This window comes from Calidris pugnax, unplaced genomic scaffold (assembly GCF_001431845.1).
Source record: "Calidris pugnax isolate Ruff unplaced genomic scaffold, ASM143184v1 scaffold56, whole genome shotgun sequence".
NCBI lineage: Eukaryota > Metazoa > Chordata > Aves > Charadriiformes > Scolopacidae > Calidris > Calidris pugnax.
This window is the reverse complement of record NW_015090839.1, coordinates 4678755-4698467: the sequence shown is the minus strand read 5'-3', so window position 1 is coordinate 4698467 and position 19713 is coordinate 4678755. Positions and strand designations below refer to the sequence as shown.

General features: G+C 45.6%; 1 protein-coding gene across 3 annotated transcripts in view; it reads left to right on the top strand.

The window, feature by feature from the left end:
- The window catches only part of ESRRB (estrogen-related receptor beta), a 131184-nt gene that overhangs the window by 86992 nt on the left and 24479 nt on the right, over nucleotides 1–19713 (top strand). For 2 of the 3 annotated variants that reach the window (XM_014941940.1, XM_014941939.1), the window contains exons 2-3: nucleotides 1510–1919; nucleotides 12997–13113. In XM_014941940.1, the coding sequence (XP_014797426.1) occupies nucleotides 1510–1919; nucleotides 12997–13113 (527 nt within the window). The remainder of the gene's footprint in view (nucleotides 1–1509; nucleotides 1920–12996; nucleotides 13114–19713) is intronic. The other variant, XM_014941941.1, reaches the window with a different exon arrangement.

Here is a 19713-nt window from a genome sequence, read left to right as displayed (position 1 = left end):
AGCTGGGTGCACGGACAGCACAGTGGTAGATGAAATACGCTGTTGACTGTTTCAAAACATTGCACACCGGAAGGCATTAATTTGATTTTTCATACATCTTAATGGATTCTAAATTAACTGAGTAACTCAGGAAAGATCTGAGGATTGCAGTAAGGAACTTGCTGATATTCTCTGTTGAAGAAATGGTAATAATTTAGATTTTAATTTAAAGAGGAAAAAAAAAAAACCAGACAATGTAAGGAGTTATATAATAGATAGGCTGAAAATAACATTGAAAATATGGTAACGTCAGTAGGTAATTGATGGCATGCCTTTGTCTTGACTAGCGTCCAGACCTTCAGCTGGAGAAGTGGTGGAGCAGTGCCAGTTTCATGCTGCTCAGCTCAGGAGCTGGCTCATTGAACTCTGTTCTGGACTGAACAGAAATAGCCAGACTAGAGGAAGTTCAGAGATGGATGAAGAAGCAGACAAGAGGTCTGCATAAACTTCTGCGTGAAGAACAATTATATAGATAATGAAGAGCTGAATGAGGAGAACATGGCAAAAGTACATTTCCTGAGAAGCAGAGTCAGGAGATGTTCAGGGAGCCTGAAAGGCTGCAAATATAGTATGGGCAAATAAAAGTGGGATGTTTTTGTTTGTTCACACATTGCGCAAGTAATTGCGGGAACTCATTGCTGTGAGATATCATAAAAATTAGCAGTGTTCTAAAAAAAAGACTGAACATTTATGTAAGGAGAGAGACTATCTGTGACTGCAATATATAAGGACTTCTTGCATATTTGGTAAAGATGCAGTCCTTTCCTTATACTTAAGAGCAAAACCCTTTCTCTGAGAAGTGGGAGTTTGAGAGAAGTGTCTCCATGCAAAAGCCTTAAACTAGTAAATAGAAGAAAGATTAAGATTTAAGATTAAGCTGGAGGAAACTTTTGATCAGATAATTTTCCTTCAGTTTCTACGCTCCCCTTTTAGTGATGATAGTAAATCAAGGGGGAGGGAACCCAACATGAAAATTAATCAAAGACTTCTGTATTACAAGTTAAAATCTGAGCAGGTCCTTCCTGCAGGGTCTGCTAGTGAACTTTTTTTACTTAAAGCCAGGGCAGTGCATCCTAAACTAACCAAACATCTTTTTCAGCTGGCCTACCGCAGACGGGCTCATTTCTTTCTGCTGTCCCAGGGGCAGATTGTTCTCTGGGTAGATTGTGCCTCATCAGCACTGATGCCCCTTCCCAGCACTGCAGCCTGTGAACAGCCTGAAATTGTGATCTACACAAATAGCGTTGACTTTATTCTAGTGTGAGTTTGGGAGGAGCAGGCAGGCTTTTCTTAGTGAGTTGTACTGATATTCTTGAAGGAGAAATGCCTGGGGCGGGGGGAGGGGGGTGTGTTCAACTGTCTGAGACAATTGGAGTTGGACTGAGGTGGGGAAAGAAAGGCTCTCTTATGACCAACATGGAGCTGGGTTTGGCCAGAAGGCCGCTGAGTGCCTTTGCTCTCTTCCTGCAGGCTGCTCGGCAGAATGGCCACGGAGGAGCGGCACCTCTCCTCCAGCTGTGGGTCCTTCATCAAGACCGAGCCCTCCAGCCCATCTTCTGGCATCGACGCCATCAGCCACCACAGCCCGAGTGGCTCCTCCGACGCTAGCGGTGGCTACGGCATAGCCATGGGTGGCCACCCCAATGGTCTAGACTCACCACCCATGTTCAATGGCACAGGGATTGGTGGTGGGTCCTGCCGTAAGCGTTACGACGACTGCGCCAGCGCCATCATGGAGGACTCACCCACCAAGTGCGAGTACATGCTCAATGCAATCCCCAAGCGGCTGTGCCTGGTGTGTGGGGACATTGCTTCTGGGTACCACTATGGCGTGGCTTCCTGTGAGGCGTGCAAAGCCTTCTTCAAGAGGACTATTCAAGGTATGGTGGGAAAGGAGGGAAACTGAAACATTAACTCCATAGCAAAAAAGGGAGGCAGCCCCAGATATTGCTGAGACTGCAGTGTTTCCATGTCATATAAAAGGGGGCAAGAGAGGGTGAATGTAATGTACCTAGCCCTCTATCCTTTTGTATGCCTCATCTCTCCTTCTGCCCAGCTCTGGCCCTTCCAAATCTACCTGGACATGAAGCTAGGCTTTGCAGTGGTAGGAACCTTTGCCAAATTCCTAGCCTGGCTGGCTACCACATCTGGGTATCTGGCCTAGTGGATCTTCCTGCCTCTGCTAGTGGCACTGATGCCCTGATAATGTGCCTGCTAGTGGTCTGATGCCTGGAAAGAGAATGCTTTGTACTCTAAAGGTGGTTTTAAGGCCCACTTGGAGAGTGGATGCCCCTGCCTAGAGATGGCATCTCTTTAGAGATGTCTTCATTGTGAGGTGAAAGCTCTAGCATTACAGGAGTAGAAAGGTTCTCACTCTGTCCTGCCAGTCTTAATTTGTGGCCATGGACTCCATACAGACCTCACCACAAGGCTGGGCAGGGCACTTAGATGAGAGTCAATCCTGTGTTCTTCCTTTTCCAGCTCCACCAGCCCTTTTCCTTAAGATGCAACTTCTTTGAAAATAAAAAATTTAGGCACTGAAGGAGATAGAGATACCCAGTTTTTGTTAGTCTTCCTAAGGATGAGAATTTCTTCAGGTGATTTTTTAGAACCAGTGCATGTATGTGTAGATGAATTGCAGTGCATGCTCCTGCAGGTACCATTCACATATGAGGTGTATGTCTGTGTCCTGACTGCCAAAGGTGTGCTGCAGATACACACACACACAGGTGCAACGGCGTGGCCGAAAGTGGAAGTGCATCCAGGCGAGCTCCAACATCTATAGGTGCTTGGGTGTACTTGGCTGTGTTTACTTGGCTGTTGGCTGGGGTCATTCCACCACTCCAATGCTTCCTTTTCTCCTGTGAAATGAAAGAAGTGCATATGTGGGGAGAGCACTCATTTTTGTTTACTGAATAGGCCTGATTACACTCTGTCACTGGGATGTTGCAATGACAATGTTGATGGCATGTTGTCAATTGACGATGTCGATGACATAGACAACGGGATCGAGTGCACCCTCAGCAAGTTTGCTGATGACACCAAGCTGAGTGGTGCACTTGACACACCTAAGGGATGGGGTGCCATCCAGAGGGACTTGGACAGGCTCAGGAAGGAGGCCTGTGTGAACCTCATGAGGTTCAATAAGGCCAAGTGCAGGGTCCTGCACCTCAGCCGGGGCAACCCCCAGTATCAGTACAGGCTGGGGAATGAAGCAATTGAGAATAGCCCTGTCGAGAAGGACTTGGGGTTACTTGTGGATGAAAAGCTCAACATGAGCCGGCAATGTTCACTCGCAGCCCAGAAGGCCAACTGTATCCTGGGCTGCATCAAAAGAAGTGTGGCCAGCAGGTTGAGGGAGGTGATTCTGCTCCTCTGCTCTGGTGAGACTCTGAGTACCATTTCCAGCTCTGGAGCCCTCAGTGCAGGAAGGACATGGACTTGTTGGAGCAGGTCCGGAGGAGGGCCACAAACTAGATATAAGGAAGAAATTTTTTACAATGAGGGTGCTGAAACTCTGGCACAGGTTGACCAGAAGTGGTAGATGCCCCATCCCTGGAAACATTCAAGGTCAGGTTGGATGGGTCTCTGAGCAACCTGATCTAGTTGAAGATGTCCCTGCTTGTTGCATGGGAGGTTGTACTTGATGACCATAAAAGGTCCCTTCCAACCCAAACTATCCTGTAATTCTATGATTTTGTGTTCAACTCTGGAGTGAACAGAGCAGTACATGGTGCAGTTCAGCCCAGGTCTCTGCAGAATTCGCTATTTCTAGCTTAATTTCTTAGATTCTAGGTGTCTCTCCTTACTGTTATCCAGCTGTAGAAATAATCACTCTGTATTGCCCCACTAACTCTTCCTCTTTTATTATGCCGTGTGGAAAGCATGGCCATCTCTAGGGCATTGGCCTGTTCCCTGGCAGGGTTTCTGTGATTTGTCATTGCTGAACCTCCTGTGATTGAATGTTAACTTTTACTTGGATTTCTGACTGTCAACACTGATTCTGTCCCTCCTCCAGCACTTGGACACATTCCCAGTGTTTCTTTTTGGCACATTCAGGTGCTAAAGGAGGGATGGGATAGTAAGGGAGAGACTCTGAAGCAAAGCCCTAGGGGTTCCCTATGTAGGAAGAGACCGAAAAACTAACCCCTTGTGGGAGCAATACTGGAGCATCTCTATGGCAGAGCAGAAGAAAGATCTAACCTGGAGAGAGAGAAAAAGACCTAGGAAATTTTGAAGAGTTTTCAGAGAAAATCAAAAGAAAATGATGCAGGGTGGCAGTAACTAGAGCCTGTATCAGTCTGGGTGATATGTCAGCTGACTGAATCCCAAGAAGGGAGAGTGCTTTTTTCCAACCCCCTCTTCCCAACACAGCCATGTTCTCCCTGTGGTTCCCTAATTGATTGCCTGTTAACGTGTAACAGATAGGGGAAAGGAATAACCGGAAATTTCTCTCACCCTGTCAGCAGCTTGGGCTGGCGACTGAGGTACCAAAATGTTTCTATTCCCAAGAGTGGGAGAGTCGAGTGTACCGTGTCCAAGGGTGAGCAATTCCAGCTATGGAGCTGAAGGCTGAGCCCAGGGGAGTAGGCAGCAAATAGGGCTGCAGAGTTTGGTTAAATGAGGAAAATGCCCTGTTCCCAGGACCCTGCTGCAGCGCATGTGATACCCAAGCACAGCCCTGGGTATGCAGGTGAAAAGGGTTTAAGGATCATGTAAAAGAGATGGCGAGTGGCAAAAGCATTTCCAAAAGGTGCAACTGTATTATGTTCAGTAGATGTGTTAAGCAGCTAACTGAAGAAGGGGGAAAATACCCATCCAGGCTGCCTAAAATCAATGTAGGGTGTGCAGAAAGTATGCAGATGTGTATGCTATACAATTGCATTCCCTGCTAGTATCAAAATACTTGCCATGATTCTAGTATCTGGGAGTGGCGTTGACTCTGGTTTGATTAGAGAGATGGAGCCATGACCCCAGGATTTCCCAAGCGCTCAGGAGCTGCAGTAGGTAAATTCATCATCAGTCTTTTGTGGTCTTGGACCAGCAACTTCACTTCTCTCTGCTTGAGTATTGAAAGATTAAAAACTAATTGCTATTATGAAAGTACTTAATCTGGTGGCCCTACATTTGGTAACTTTATTAAGTAATAAGTGTGCATGCTCCTATAAAATGGCTCTAAATCTCTCCTGGATGATTAGACTACTGCAGCCCTATCTAGATACCCCAATCATGAAGCAGAGCTTCATGCCAAGTCTCCCCTTCAACTGCCCTCCTCCCCTGCTACAAATGACCCCAGTCTGCCTATTGGGGTTTTTTTTGGCTGCATTAACTTATGTAAAACCTGCATGTCTTGAGGCAGGAGGATCTTGCAGTAGCCTCTCTGCTCCCCCTGCTGCTGCCACAGCAGTGGGAAGAACAGATATCCAAGCTGCAGACCTTCTTTCAACCTGACAGCTCTGCAGCTCTCTTTCCCTCTTAGCCAGGTGAGGCCAGGGTGTCCTGGACAACACAAGGGCCATTGCTTTTCAGGTGATGGGGAGAAGATAGGCTGAACGCCAGCATGGACATCGCTGGTTATCTCTATAGCTATGTGGAAGTTTTCCATCAGTAGGATTTTTCCAAAGGAAAGCAGAATTTTTACCAAGTCAGGTTTCCCCAAGGAAAATTTTGGTGATAGGAATAAAAAAGAAGTCAGGAAAATCCAAACCATGGATTCACTTCAAGCTGGAGTGGTTGGTTTTGCTGAATTAAGCAAGGCTTATAGAACACTTTCTAACCTGTCCCACAGATTATGGGGAGGTCACACCTGTGACCTCTCTCATGTTGTGTTACATGGCCAAAGGGAAAGCTCAAGACCTGGAAAACTGCGTGTTATTTCCACTTTGCAGCACTGGCAATGCTTGAGATGGAAAGCACTGGCAAGACAAGATGACAGCACATGCCACTGGGCTACAGGCCTTTCTCTCTGAACATGTTATTTTGAACCCCAGGGCTGGGCTTACCACACTTTGAGGCAGAGTCAGAAATTCTGCGCTGACTTGAAGCATTTTCGGTCAGCCAGGCTGTCTGACACACATGTTAATCTTATTTCTCTGCCATTGTATTGCTTTGTGGGAACTGTGTTTTGGGTCTCCATTATATTCTAGCAGCAGTGTGCATTCACCTCCATGATGCAACTGTCTACCCTAAAAACAGGTACCATTGGCATCACCTGACTTTGTGAATATTGTGGAAGGTGCAATCTAGCGAAGATAGGTAAGAATCTGAATTTCAGGCATGTTGATGTGTGCTGCTGTTGGTGCTTAAGAGAGATCTGATTTGAAACCAAGAATTTTATATTAGTTGAATGAAATTAAACGTATCTGTTACATGAAAAATAATGTTATTTAGATATTTCTGAATTAAAACTTTTTGATTTTCTATTTCATGGAAATCCTAACTAATCCTTTCATCCAAATTTAGGACAAAGACACATGCTGGATTTCTTACAGGGTACAATTTCTTAATCTAACTCTATTCCTTCTTTTAATGGTTTGCTCAGTAGATAGAGTATTATATATCAGTCAAGTATATTGTCATTATCTTTTGTTCCTCGGTCGTTGCAACTGGTAGGTAGTTTTGCCTATTCTGAATATTAACTAGTAACAGTGTTGTGTAACCATATAAGTCCTTTATTATTCAACATATTTATGACTATGACTACCCTTCATCCATTTTTCATCTTCACGTAGTGAAAATTAATTCTATTTCTAAAATGACCCGTTAATATAAAATAAAAGCTTAAAGCTCATCACAATAAATCTGAATTAAGATTTCCCTCTCTGATCCTTGGGAATCATCTCATGGTGTGCTTGGAACTCATACCCATAAGGTGATACAACAGGACTTGCAAGAAATTATATTGGAGAGAACTGGTTGTTGGGGGGTTAGAGAGAAGAGACACGTTTACCATCATCTTCTGAATAGACAGGTTATGTATCAGACAAAGTGCTTGCATGTGTGGATTCCCTGCTTGAGTCTTGCAGGCTTCAAACTTGGTGAGTGTAGCAATACAACTGCTGTGCTGGGATGCCCTTACACAATAAGGGGCTTAAAATGTGGATTATGCAGCTCAGAAGACATGTAGGGATTTATAACAGGCTTGTAACAAAATCCATAGTCTTCTAGGGCTTCGTGATGGTTATTATGGTGGTTAGAGTGGCTCTAAGGAGGGAGGAGCAGTTGAGAGAGCTTGCTTATTTTCCTGAGTAGAAGAACATTACCATCCACAGGATCAGCAAAGGGCCTGTGAGACGCAGAAAGGAGGTTTTGTGTCCCTACAGAAGCAGCCACAGCTGCCAGGCACTGTTCTATCCTTCTGTCCTTCTCAGAAACGTGCCTGCTAGTTCTCAGGTGGGACTCCACAGCCAAAAACTTCTGAAGCATACCAGGGAAAGTAAAGTACTCCCGCAATCTAGTTCATAGCGCTAGCACTTGAATTCAGAAAACCATCTTCAGTGCAACTCTGTTAGTCTTGTGTTTTCTTCTTGCCTCAGTGTATCTGTACAGAGAATTCTGTGCAGAATGATCTTCTCTGTGGAACTTCAGTACAGTATTTCTGTGTAGAAACCCTACAGATAAACTTGCTGCTAGTAGGTAGCCCCAGGGCCCATCTCCTGTGTCCTTAAGCAAGCAGGAGGCTGATTTGAGTGAGGTTATGTGAAATGTCCAAGTCCTCTTTCATGGACCAGGAGCCAGGCGTGCCACCCTGAGGAGGCCAACAGTCCTGCTGTTGCACCTATAGCTACCTCCTTTTCCTCTCATAACATCAAAAGTAAAATTTTCATTAATCCAAGAACTAGTGCTTATCTCACTTGCTTTTCCAAACTCTCATTTTTGTGCAAGTGATAAATGCGTGTACTAGGATGGGAAGTTCTTTGGGGTTGGTTGGTTGTTGGTTTTTTTGTGGGGTGGGAGCGGGGGGAAGGGTAGTGTTGGGGGATTTTTTTGTGGGTTTTCTGGGATTGGTTTGGTTGGGGCTTTTTTTATGTTTTTTTTCTTCCCCAAAATAGGAGCCTCTACTTGTATATACTCAGGCACTTAGATCAGGGACGTGTCACTGGAAGCATAGGACAGCCCTGCTGAAAATCAGGTCACTTACTTAAGTACCTAAATACAGATTTACAGGTCCAATATTTGAATCCCTTTCTTTGCAAACTGTGGCTTAAAAAATAACCCTCTTACCTCACGCAGATCATTGGAGATATTTTCTTCTGTTTTTCACCAAGTACTTTTCCTCACAGCAGGATGCAAGTTATGATACCTTAGTTAGAAGGGATAATTTAGTGGAAGGTAATAGAGAATCCAGTCCATGCATATTATCAGTGTTCCCTGTCCTGGTGCAAGAGGTCAGAGTAGTGCCTGCTGAGGTCGGAGGAACTGTGCAGGTCTGGCACTGCACTCACCGAAGGCCTTTTTACAGTCTTCAGGTCCCTTTTCACTGAGACACCCAAAAGATCTGTTTACCTTCAGAATCAGAGATTAAAAGGATTCAGGACAAAACACAAAAAACCCCCAACCAAACAATAAAAACAAAACAAAACAAAATGGGTGCAGTATAACAATTGTTACAAAAATTGGGATAAAAGGAAATAAATGCAAAAGCTGAGGTGCCTATGAGATGGATTTCCCTGGGAATTCCAGATCTGGCCCCAGGAGACCAGCAGAGTGGCACCACACCATTGGTCACAACCACAGCATGCTGTGTCAAATCATTAGGGTGAAAGACACGGCTTGAATAAAGGGAAATTGGAACTTAATAGCAGATATTTCTGAATCCAGGGTTTTCCCTGAAATTCAGGAAAAGCTGTAGTCATCTGGCCCTCTGGGTCACCCAAAGGAGATGAGAGGCCTGTGTGCAGCAGGACAGAGTATGCAAGGAAGGGAGAGGACAGGGAAAAAATGGTGAAAAGCAATGAAGAAGAAACCACGAAAAGAGAGATGGAGGGGGAGGTGTCTTCAGAAAACAAAAGCTGAAGAAGTTTTAGCTTTAAAGACTTTCTTAGCTACTTCTATCTAATCTTTCCTGAGTTTCCTTGTAGAAAGGCTTAATAGAAAGGCAGGATCAGTAAGCAGGGAGCAGTTTGTGCTCTCAGTGCTGTACTAATTCTGAGCTCAGTTCCCCTGAGAAGCCCTGTTCATAACTTAAGCAGAAGCTGGGTGAGACTTTATGGCACTCCCTAAGCTCAGGGAGACATCCTCCTCTTCCCAGTCCCTCCCTTTCCAGAGAGATATGGTGACTGTGGGGTCTCTTGAATGACCGAGCTCTGGTGTGCAATTTTCAGGTGCTCCTATTGTATGTGCAGTTATGTTCCAAACTGTTTAACGGTTAAAGGTCTAATTTTACAGAAAATAAGGTAATTTTGCTGTTCTCCAGCATAAAAAACATGATCTATCACTTTAATAGTCCTTGGCTGTTTCTTAGCATCTCTCATCAAAAGGCTTTAAAGTGCAGTTAGACCTTAATGAATCAAGACTCACGAACTCCCCAGAAGGTAGGTTTGATGTTCGTTTCATTTTGCAGACAGGCAAACTAGGACACAGAGAGGAAGTGATTTGCCCTCCAAGGCCACATACGAAGGCTCAGAACAAACCCAAACTCGGATCTGGTCACTCACCACTTGATTTTTTGGAAGCCATTTTTTAGGTAAATCTTGTGCTGTGGCATCGGTATGGTCCTAGCAGTTTGTTTATTAGATTATCCAATTTTCTGCTCTTTCTTTCTGGGCTGCATAATGTACAGTTCATGACACAGAGAGACTCAACTCAGATTTTATACGCACATACAGACTTGTCCATGTGCACCCTCGTGTGCAGACACCCTTCTGCAGGGCCCCGCAGCACCCCCAGCTGCTGCAGGGAAGGGGAAGATCTCTCGGAGCCCCGCGTGCCGGCAGCCGGGCTGGTGGTGTGACCGCCAGCCGCTGGGAGGCTGCTGGAATTTCGATGAGTTAATCTCATCACTTTATCACAGGGCACTTACAGAAATTACAGGGAGCTGCGAGCAGCTCGCTGTGCTGGCAGCCAGCCCCAGGACCCATAAAAGAAATTGAGACACACACACACACAAAAAAAAGTCAGAGAACTTTGTTGAAGTTTTGGAGACAATAGTTTTTCTTGGACGAGTTCTGCTTGGGTAATGCTGATTGTGCCTTCCCTGGTGATGTCCCTGTTTTCTGCAGTAATGGCAGGTATCACCCCCAGTTGTAGCTCTCAAACCATCGAGTGCAGAGCACGTTTTGAGGCCTGATATAAAACTCCATTTGCTTTGGCAGCACTGTCTTGTGTGAAGAGGGTACAGTGGGCCTCGCTTCTAGCATTTGCAGCTGCAGAGAGGGCTGTAGGACACAGCTGCTGGTGCTTTCTTCCTTTAGACTGGGCACAGCGTGTGGAAGGGGCACATGAGCCTGTGTTCAATGAGAAGGCAATAATTGTGCTGAACAGGAGGTCCCACCAGTGCTGGGTATATTTTTTCACCTGTGCTTACCAGCAAACCACATGGCTGCTGCACTACATGATGGCCACTGCTTTGCCATCCAGGAAGGGATGCTTGCCCAGTGCCCACCCTGCTCTATCTTAGTCCTTTAACAGTCATGGTCCCAGTACAGAAGTTCCTTTGAGAACTGCTTATTCAAGCTGTACATAAAGTGGTGTATATGGTAACCAGTACCTACACCTACTCTGATACTATCACATTTAGTTGTGATGTAAATTTTGTACACCATTTCCAGTACTTTGCTTGTCAGGGTGTCCATGGGCTGGAAGCATGGGGAAGGTAGAGATCTGCTTGACACACTCACTGACCTTGAGCTGCCAGATGAGAGCTGTCACTGCCTCCCGCTGCTCTAAGGGCTCAGTGCCCTTGGTGTAGTGTCTCTGTGTTAGGGAGCAATTTTTTGGCCTTGGGACCACAAAAAATGAAATCTTACATCTCTCCAGAACTTTGGTGAGAAAGGTGGGCAGTGAAATTAGGGCAAAACCTTCCAAAGTAAGACTGTATTTGAGTTTTATCCCAGGTTTGTTCCTGCTGTGTTCCTTCCTGTGTGGGGCACAGCAAGTATCTGATCATGAGGTCAGGGCCTCTGTGCTCATGGGTCTATAATGTGCTGGAGCTCCGTGTCGAGAGCAGGAGTTTGTTTATTACCTTGAGATCAAGCCTGAATCTCAATTTCCAGCTCTCTGAGAACCTTGATACATTGCTGGCTATTGAAATTCAGGTGCTGCACAATGACAAAATACAGTCTGCAACTTGTGCAGCACACTCTGCTCCTGCAGACAAACTGCATTTTGGGGGCAAATGAGGAATGGGGTGGCTGGACTGGACCTTGGGCACAAGTTGCAAATCTTGTGACAAAACCAGAGGCAAGAGGTAGAAGGTTTATAACTAGCAGGCATATCACCTTTAGGCATTGGGAGTTGTGTGCTCCTGGGGTTTCACCCAGCATGGGCCAAGCATAGTGTGATAAATCAAATGGTGCTTTCTTTTGAATCTGTGCTCTGTCTTTCCACTCAGATTCCAAATGGGCTTTCCAACTGCTTAGTTAGCCCCGTGGTCTAATCACCACTTCAGAGATTGGTAGGTATCAGGTTGTTGGTCTTTAATTAGAGGAAGGAAAGGTCTTGCACAAGAGCATAGAAATCCATTACCAATGTAGGAACAAAAATAAAGTCCTGTCCCAGTGCTACTAAATTGTAAACTCTACTTCCAATCTGATGGTATACAAAGTTCATACTGTGTATTCTCCCAGCTCTTACCTACACTCCTCCCTCCAGCTCTGACTGAACTCTTGAATCTCAATTTCCTGCTCTAAACCACCAAACCTACCTTTCCATTCTTCTGACCTGACTGTAGAGCTTAGAAATTCTTGGAGCTGCCTGATTTACCCAGTAGCTAGACTGCCTTAAACGTATTGTCATTGTCAATGCATCACTGTCAAGCTTAGATTTCCAGTCCTGCTCCACAGCAAATATTGAATAGGCATCTTTAGAAACATCACCTCCAAAGTGAATGGCAGGATGGAGACAGCTGTTTCTGTTTGTTGTCTTCTAGGACTAAAAAATTGTTGCATTACACTGTGATCCAGCATAATTCCATGTACATCCTCATATCAGACCCTCACATCCATGTTTCAGTTAAATTCTTGGTTTATGATAAAATACAATGTGACCAGAAATAAATTTGGGATGCTTTTTTCCCTGTTTTGTCTTGGAGGCACTGTTGTGAGTTGATCATAAATGAAAGGGAATGAGGAAAGAAAATGCTGATGCTCTGTGCAGAGGGACGAGGGGCAGGTGCACAAGGACTAATAAAATAAATCTGGAAAGATTTGCATAGAGCATCTATGTTCGTTTTATAGGATGTCTTATCCATATTTCTCAATCCAGACCTCCTGCCTCCCTGCTACCTGTAGAATGCCAGCTGGCAGGAAGAAGCAAAGCAGGAAATGCCATCTCTGAGTTTCCTGGTCCCCCAAGCAAAGCAAGAAAGGACAGGTGACATCCATCCCACAAACATGGAGCAGGACTGGCACAAATGGAATGCTCCTAATGTCTGAATTGCTCCCACTCTCAGCCCTGGACTTCAGGGAACAGGCCAGGTTATAAGGGATGCAGCATGATGACATGCCTGGAGGACACATTGTGCATGAAAGCACAGTCAGTCCTTTGGATGGATAGGTTTCTCCCAATACATACAGCAGTATTGCTTTTGTCTGAAACGTGTTCTAATTAGTAGTCCTGGGCTCTCAAAAGCCATCACCAGGCGGCTGTGGTCTCAGAGTATGTGTGTGTGCAAATGAGTGAGCAAACACGCAGCATATACAGACTGATGGTGGTGGGAATATCTGGGCACTACAGCCTGTCCCTGGATCAGTGGGGAGAACGTGGTTCCTGGGTGACCGTCTCTGTGTTTGATTGCAGGGAATATTGAATACAGCTGCCCGGCCACCAATGAATGTGAGATCACGAAACGGAGGCGCAAGTCCTGTCAGGCCTGTCGCTTCATGAAATGCCTCAAAGTGGGGATGCTAAAAGAAGGTAAGACAGAGTCAGACTGAGAATTTTTCCCTGTCCCAACAGCACTCGGGTCTCCAGGCCTTGCAGGATCTTCTAGGCTAACTACGTACTTGCCCTCTCTGGCTTTCCGAAGGTACCTTTTCACAGGCTTTATAAGAGTCAGGATGGGCAGTGATCAAGAGGGCAGTCCAGAGAGGAGAGTGGTTCTAGTCAGCACCCTCATGCTAGGATATTTCTTCTAGCACTTGCAAATTTGACAAATAACTGGAAACGGGCTGTGCCAGTCTATTTCATTTCCCAAAGGAACCCCAGGTTGGAGGGTGTTGCTCTTCTTGCCCCCTAGGTCATTCTGCAGTGTTGGGGAGGAGAGGCTCTTGTGTGATCATGACTGGGTTGGCTGGGCTTTGTGAGGCGAGGATGGAGTTAATGCAGAGCACAGTGTGCAATGAAGGTCTGCCTATATTCCCACACAGGAGATTTTCTGAAGGTGGTGGATAGCACAGGTTTGTCTGGGAGCTGTGGGTCCCCTGCCCTGCATGCTCAACCTGCATTGTGCTCAGCCTATTGATCTGTTCAGCACTCTCTGAGCAATGTTCAGCTTCTCTCTTGTGCTGCTTTTCCTACCCCCACCCCCCTTCCCAATCCTTGCCCATTCAAGGTGAACCACAGGGAATTCAGTGGCAATTAAACACATTCTTATGGATTGACTTTAAAGCTTTGTTTCCCTTGGGCCCCTGTGGGAGAGAGATCGAGGGGAGGAGGGGGAGGAAAGAAGCAGCGTTGCCTGCAGTACCCCCCAGTTTAACCACAAGCAACAGCAGCTGGCTGTGGTCTGTGCGAGTCCTCTATCCTGGAGCCAAGATGCCAGCATGCAGCCTGGTTCCAGGTCATACCATCATAGCAGCTGGTGATGAATTGTACAGCATCACTTGAGCGTGTATTGCTTTGCACTAGGGCTTTCTCATTTCTTGAGAGGTGTGCTGATGGCAGCCAGTGTTGTTAAGAATGTAGATTAGATGTTAAACCCTTTTCTGTTCTTTGATGGATGTGTAGTTTCTATGGTTATATCTTCCTGCCAGAGAACACCAGTTACCAAGGGGAGGAGATGCAGACTTGTGTAGTTTGGCCCTCCCTGACTTAGGTATAGAGGGGGTAGACTGGGAGGATCTTGATCTGCTGCTGGGAGGGAGGCATCTGCTTTTGGAGTTAGAGAGGGACTGCTGGAAACCTTCTCTGCATAGAACTATTTCTGTGGTAGTTCGGAGAGGGGATATATCCCCTTATCCACAGGCCAATCCACACCAGTGACACTGGCTGTAATAGAGCACAGATTGGTAATGCACTGTAGCCTGTTTATGTGAATCCCATAAAACAACGTTAAACACCTGACGTGGCTCCAGTCACTCTGCAGAGCAGCAGCACGGGTCCAGGCTTGCTGGCTGCCTGCGTCTCTGCTGCCCTGCATCCCACCAGTTGAGCCTCTCCGAGCTGGCAGCTGGGGGCACAGAGTCACAGGAGCCAGTGCTGGCATGTCTGACTGTGTGGCTGGGGCATCCTCTGCTTCCAGCTCTGGGAGTTCCATACAGTCCAGAGCAGAGTCCTCTGAAGGGTTTTGTGGCTTGGCCTCCAAGTTGTGTGCAAACAGTTAACGCCTTCCAGACCAGAGTTAGGCTGAAAAGCAATGTAGGTTCACTCACACCATGCTGTGCCTGAACTCCTGAACCCTATGGGATGCTACTCATGGAAAACTGAAATTTGACTCTAAGACTGCTTTTGTGCTGAAGTGTATTTAGTTATTCATATAGGGATTGATTTGGCATCATTAAAGCCACTGGGGAACAGTGGTTTGCTATTGATGTTCATGTATCTGTGATCCTGCCCATAATATTTAGAGCTGTGGAATATACAGTATAAAGATTTATTGATAGTAATGGAATGCAAGAACACATGACAGTATCAAGAGAAGCAGAGGAGACTACACTAGCAATCTGTAAATAGGACTGATGTGTCCTATTTATGGTCAAGTGATGTTAAGCAGGCATATTTTTTTTTCCTCTTTCTTTTGCTCAGTTTCCCAAGCCGAGAAATAAGGGTCATACCACTTTGCTTTGCAAAAAGCTTGTGAGGACCGATTAGTTAAGTTTATGTGAAGCCTGGTGGAAACACAAAGTATTAGTATACAGAATTCAATCAATACACATCTTTAAAAGCAAAATCAAAAAAAAAAAAAAGGAGAAAAATGGTTTTACAGTCTTTGGTCTCCACAGAGCCAGGAGTTTCTGGAAAGAACAAATCCATAATTGTTTGACTTGCTCAAAAATGCAGAATTGGCAAGGGATTTTGGATTAGAAAAGGTTCGTTGGTCTTTTCCATCTCTGATCTGTCATCCTATTAGCTCATCCATCCCTTTCCGCTGCCAGGGCAGGAGTGTTCCCAGCTGTACATTTCTAGTAGTTCTATCTGTTTTTAAAAATCCCTGATATCTTGGTTTCCCCAGAGATCCTATTCTGCAAGTCTCCAAGCTCTCATTAGGACAAGATGTGTCTTGATACTTAAGCTATGACTTTTTTCCTTTCGGTAGTTCCCCTTCCTGCTTTGCTTTGGTGTACCTCTCTTCTTCCTTGGGTTCATCCATGGCAGAAAGTTGCTAAGCCAGGTTCTTTTTCCTGCTTGATTAATGAAGTTTGGAGAAAAATGGTCTTGTGGTTAAAGGCAAGATCCAGAAACCAGTTCTTCTCTTGGCAGGTTTCTCTTTGATGTCTTTGGTTATTGTCATAATACATACCACCTCCTTCCTACTGGGCATGTGGCATGAGCCAGTTCTTCAGGCAGAGGGTACCAGAATTCAGAGATGACAAACACAGGTAACCATGACTTCAAGCTTCTGCCTTACGCTTCAAATGCTCAGCTTGATGCTGCAGGAGATACTTAGGCTCTCCCCTTGGGGAGTGCACATGAGGGTCACCAGGCATCTTCTCTCCTCCCTACATGGGCTGCAGCTAGGCAAACAGCTGTGAATGTAGTCCTTTAAGATCTGGGGACACTGCCCCTAACGCCAAAGCGCAGGTTATTCAGGCAGTGCTGAGTGAATGAGGATCAGGGCAGGAAGACAGCCAATGGAGCAATCAATAGGTGTCTCAGATATCCAGGCCACTTTCTTTAAGAGAGCTCCGATCAATGCATTGAAACGAGGGAGCTGCACGGACACCAGAGCTCTGCTGTCTCAGGTTCTCCTGGTGTGACACTGCAGGGCAGGCAAGACTCGCTGGGGAAAGCGGCAGGCGGAAAGATTTGCCCATGGAGCCCAACTGGCTCAGATGTCTGAAGTGTTGGCCTGTCTGGCTGCCTGTCTCTCACTTTCCCCTTCCATCTGGAGTGTGCCCCCAGAGAGCATTAATTAGCCGTCACTAGCAGGCTCAGATAGGAAGCTGATGAATCTGGAGTCCAGGATTCCAGCAGACTCTAGTCTCAGTGCCCCCGTGGAGAAGTGCTGTCCGCAGAAAACCTGCTCTCTGCTGCTCTTGGCCTTGCTGAAGAACCAGCCTGCAGGCAGCGGGAGATGGAGCATCTTCACAGTTTCATTCAGTAGAAGTGGGTAGAAATGGCAGACAAGCAAGTGGAGGAGAGGCAACATGGGACATACCAAACCATACCATACCAAACAGAGCAGACTGGCTGTTGTCTGGGCATTTGGTCCTTTATTGTTATGGAATTTTTTCTTCAATGGATTCCCACTTTTTTCTAAAGCTGTGTTTTTCCCTGTTCGGTGCTGGCACATCTGCAGAGACCCAGACTGAGCATAAGCAACTCTGAAAAGGAAGCAAAGCTGGGTCACTGACGCTTTCATGAAGTACATGCGTAAGCAATCATGTGTCATATCAGACAGTAACAAACCAAATAGCAAAGAAAATAACTGCTAAAAAAAATCTCATCTGGGCATTGAGATATCATCCATTATTCCACCAGCCTTTGAGACTTGTTTTCCTTCTTATTAGAAATAATGTATATTATGTTGCTGCTCTCTGCCAGTGTTAAGGCTTGTCTCCTCAGAGTCCTGCTCATGACTGAGGCCTAAGAGTAACTTTCTGAGATGTGTGAGTGACTTCTGCAGAGTTTCTTGCAGATGTCACTGGTTGGCTTCCAAGAAAGAGGGCAAAGACTGAAAGGGCCTTGGGGATGTGTCCTGTGGTAGATCAGGTATACCATATTTCAGAAAGTAGAAGGTATTTTTGGAGTCCCCCAGATCTACATGCATTTCTTGTGATGAAATCAGGAGTGGGAATTCCCAGGATAGGAAACCTGCCTTGTACAAGGTGCTTTACCCCACTCTGAACATCTTTGATGGCAAGTTGTCCTCTGGCCTAGTGTCCTGGCTCTCAGGAGTCACCCAGCAGCTATTTCTTGTGTGGCAAGGGTGAAGTCTACAAATGAAAGGAAGGAAGGTAGAAGAAGGTAGTCTTGATCCAGATGCAGAAAAGGATGCTTTAACAGCAAGACAGAAGTTAGGCCGCTATCCAAGAAAGGCATATGATTTATTTTTTCTACGTGACTTTCTTCCCACAGTGTATCTGCTGTGGTGTAGTAATCCCAGGTACAACCATTCCTTTCCCAGGCTTTGTTCCTTTGCTGCCATAAGAAATGCTAGAGAACATGTTAAAATTCAACAGGGCACCCAAATTCTTTGTTATGAATCCACCAAGCTCTTGAATCCCTATCTATCTAATCTAATTTCTGATTTAATAATTGCTGGAACGTGTGGATGCTGACACCACAGGGCCAGGTAGTGAAATAGGAATGAGAAGTGAACAGAGGAGAGCCACAAAGTTCATTCAGCTCGTCTTCCTCATAGTTGTTCCCCTTTTCCCCCTCTCCCCTTTAGGAACACCCTGCCCCTCAGAAACTTGCAACAACCTGATAACCTAAGTGCCTGCATCTCAGTGAATGGTGGAGATCATTCCCACTTGAGAGCTGGTCTCTGGAGATTAGAGTCTCCACCATAAGTGACTGTCTCTCAAATCTGTGCTCCTCCTGTTTGAGACCATGGCTGACTAGGAAACCCTGTAGCCATTGGAACTTTCCACACAGGAATGTCTGCTCCTGACTGCCTTTTCCCTTAACAGCTGCAGCCAGTGGCTGATGTAAATGTTTCCCGAGGAAACAAATCTGTCACCCTGGGCAGGCCTGGCTCAGTGATGTTATAAATTGGGTGCAGTCATCAAGTATCTAAATAAGGGATTCCAAGCACTAGCAATCTCAAACTACTTCCACTTAGTTACTTTGCCTTCATCCTTCACTAAAATCCAGATAACTGTATCAACAGCAGAGCTCCTTTTCAGCAACATAACCAAATTTCTGTTTTCAAGTGAGAGAATCTCTCAATGGAGCAAACTGTTTCCAGCAACCTCTCCCTCCTGCCCCCATCCCTGCTTCCAGACCATGTGTTCTCAAAAAGATATTTGATTTCAGTGAAAGCTCAGCTGACATCCCTGCAATATGCTCGGGTTCTTGCTTTGTGCTTCCTGGGAAGGATGAGGGCTCCTCGGGGGATTCTGGGTAATTGGGTTAGTGGCCAGCTCATGTCAGGAAATTAAAAGGCAGCCCCGATCAGGTTGCTGCTGCATGCAATTTAATGGCTTTGTATTTATAGAGTATTCTGCCTCCAGCCGGTGCCAGATATATCACTATTGGAGGCATCCAAATGAAAAAAGGGAATGAAAAATTATTTTTCTTTTTCTAAAATACCTCTGTGTTTAAAAACAGACAGGCAACCCCCTGTTCACACAGGATCTCCAGGTGCAGTGAGTGTCTATATCATCTATATCATCCACACCCAACTTTTTTCCAAGGCATGAATTGAGCATTTGCAATTGAGCTGGGCTGGGTGGTGGTGTGACACAGAGCATGTGCCACCTTTGGCAGAGTGATAGTAATTCTCCAAAGAGGAGGCTTCCAGTGGATGGGCTGTCCACAAAGTGCACATTGGGCTGATGGTATTTAGTATCTGTTTTCTGACCTTAAGACTAGTGCATCCAGGACCCTTCCCACACCTTCTGCCATGTCCAATGGATTATGAATCTATTTAGTTTGGTTCCTCCCATTCATTTTGAATTATTAATCTACCCAGGTTCTTGCCATACCTAACTAAATCTCCATTCTTTCAAACATGAAGTCCAGGTTCCATTGATGTACATTTGTGTGGATTCAGAGAGGCATTACCTCTACACAGATTTATGATAAAGACTTTGTACATTCTGTCATCAGAAATTGTGGTTAGTGGTCTTATAACATGTACAGAAAAGAGGAAGCTGCTAAAAGCAACCATGGGATGGTTGCATCCCAATGATGCAACCATCATGGGACGTTTAAACCCCAACCATTGTGCTACGAGCTTTTAGGCGATTCTAACAACATGGTTGGTAAGATGCTCTGAGGTGAGCAAGAGTGGGCTGTAACTGAATGTGTGTCTCACTGCTCTACAGTAACTCAAGGCATGTGCATCGACATTTTCACAGCCTCTGTTGACCTATGTTCACCAGTGACTCAGCTCTGCTGAGATTCTCAATCCCTTCCCTTGGGCTGCAGGGTATCCAGAGAGGGTCTTTACTCAAAATTCCCTGGCAC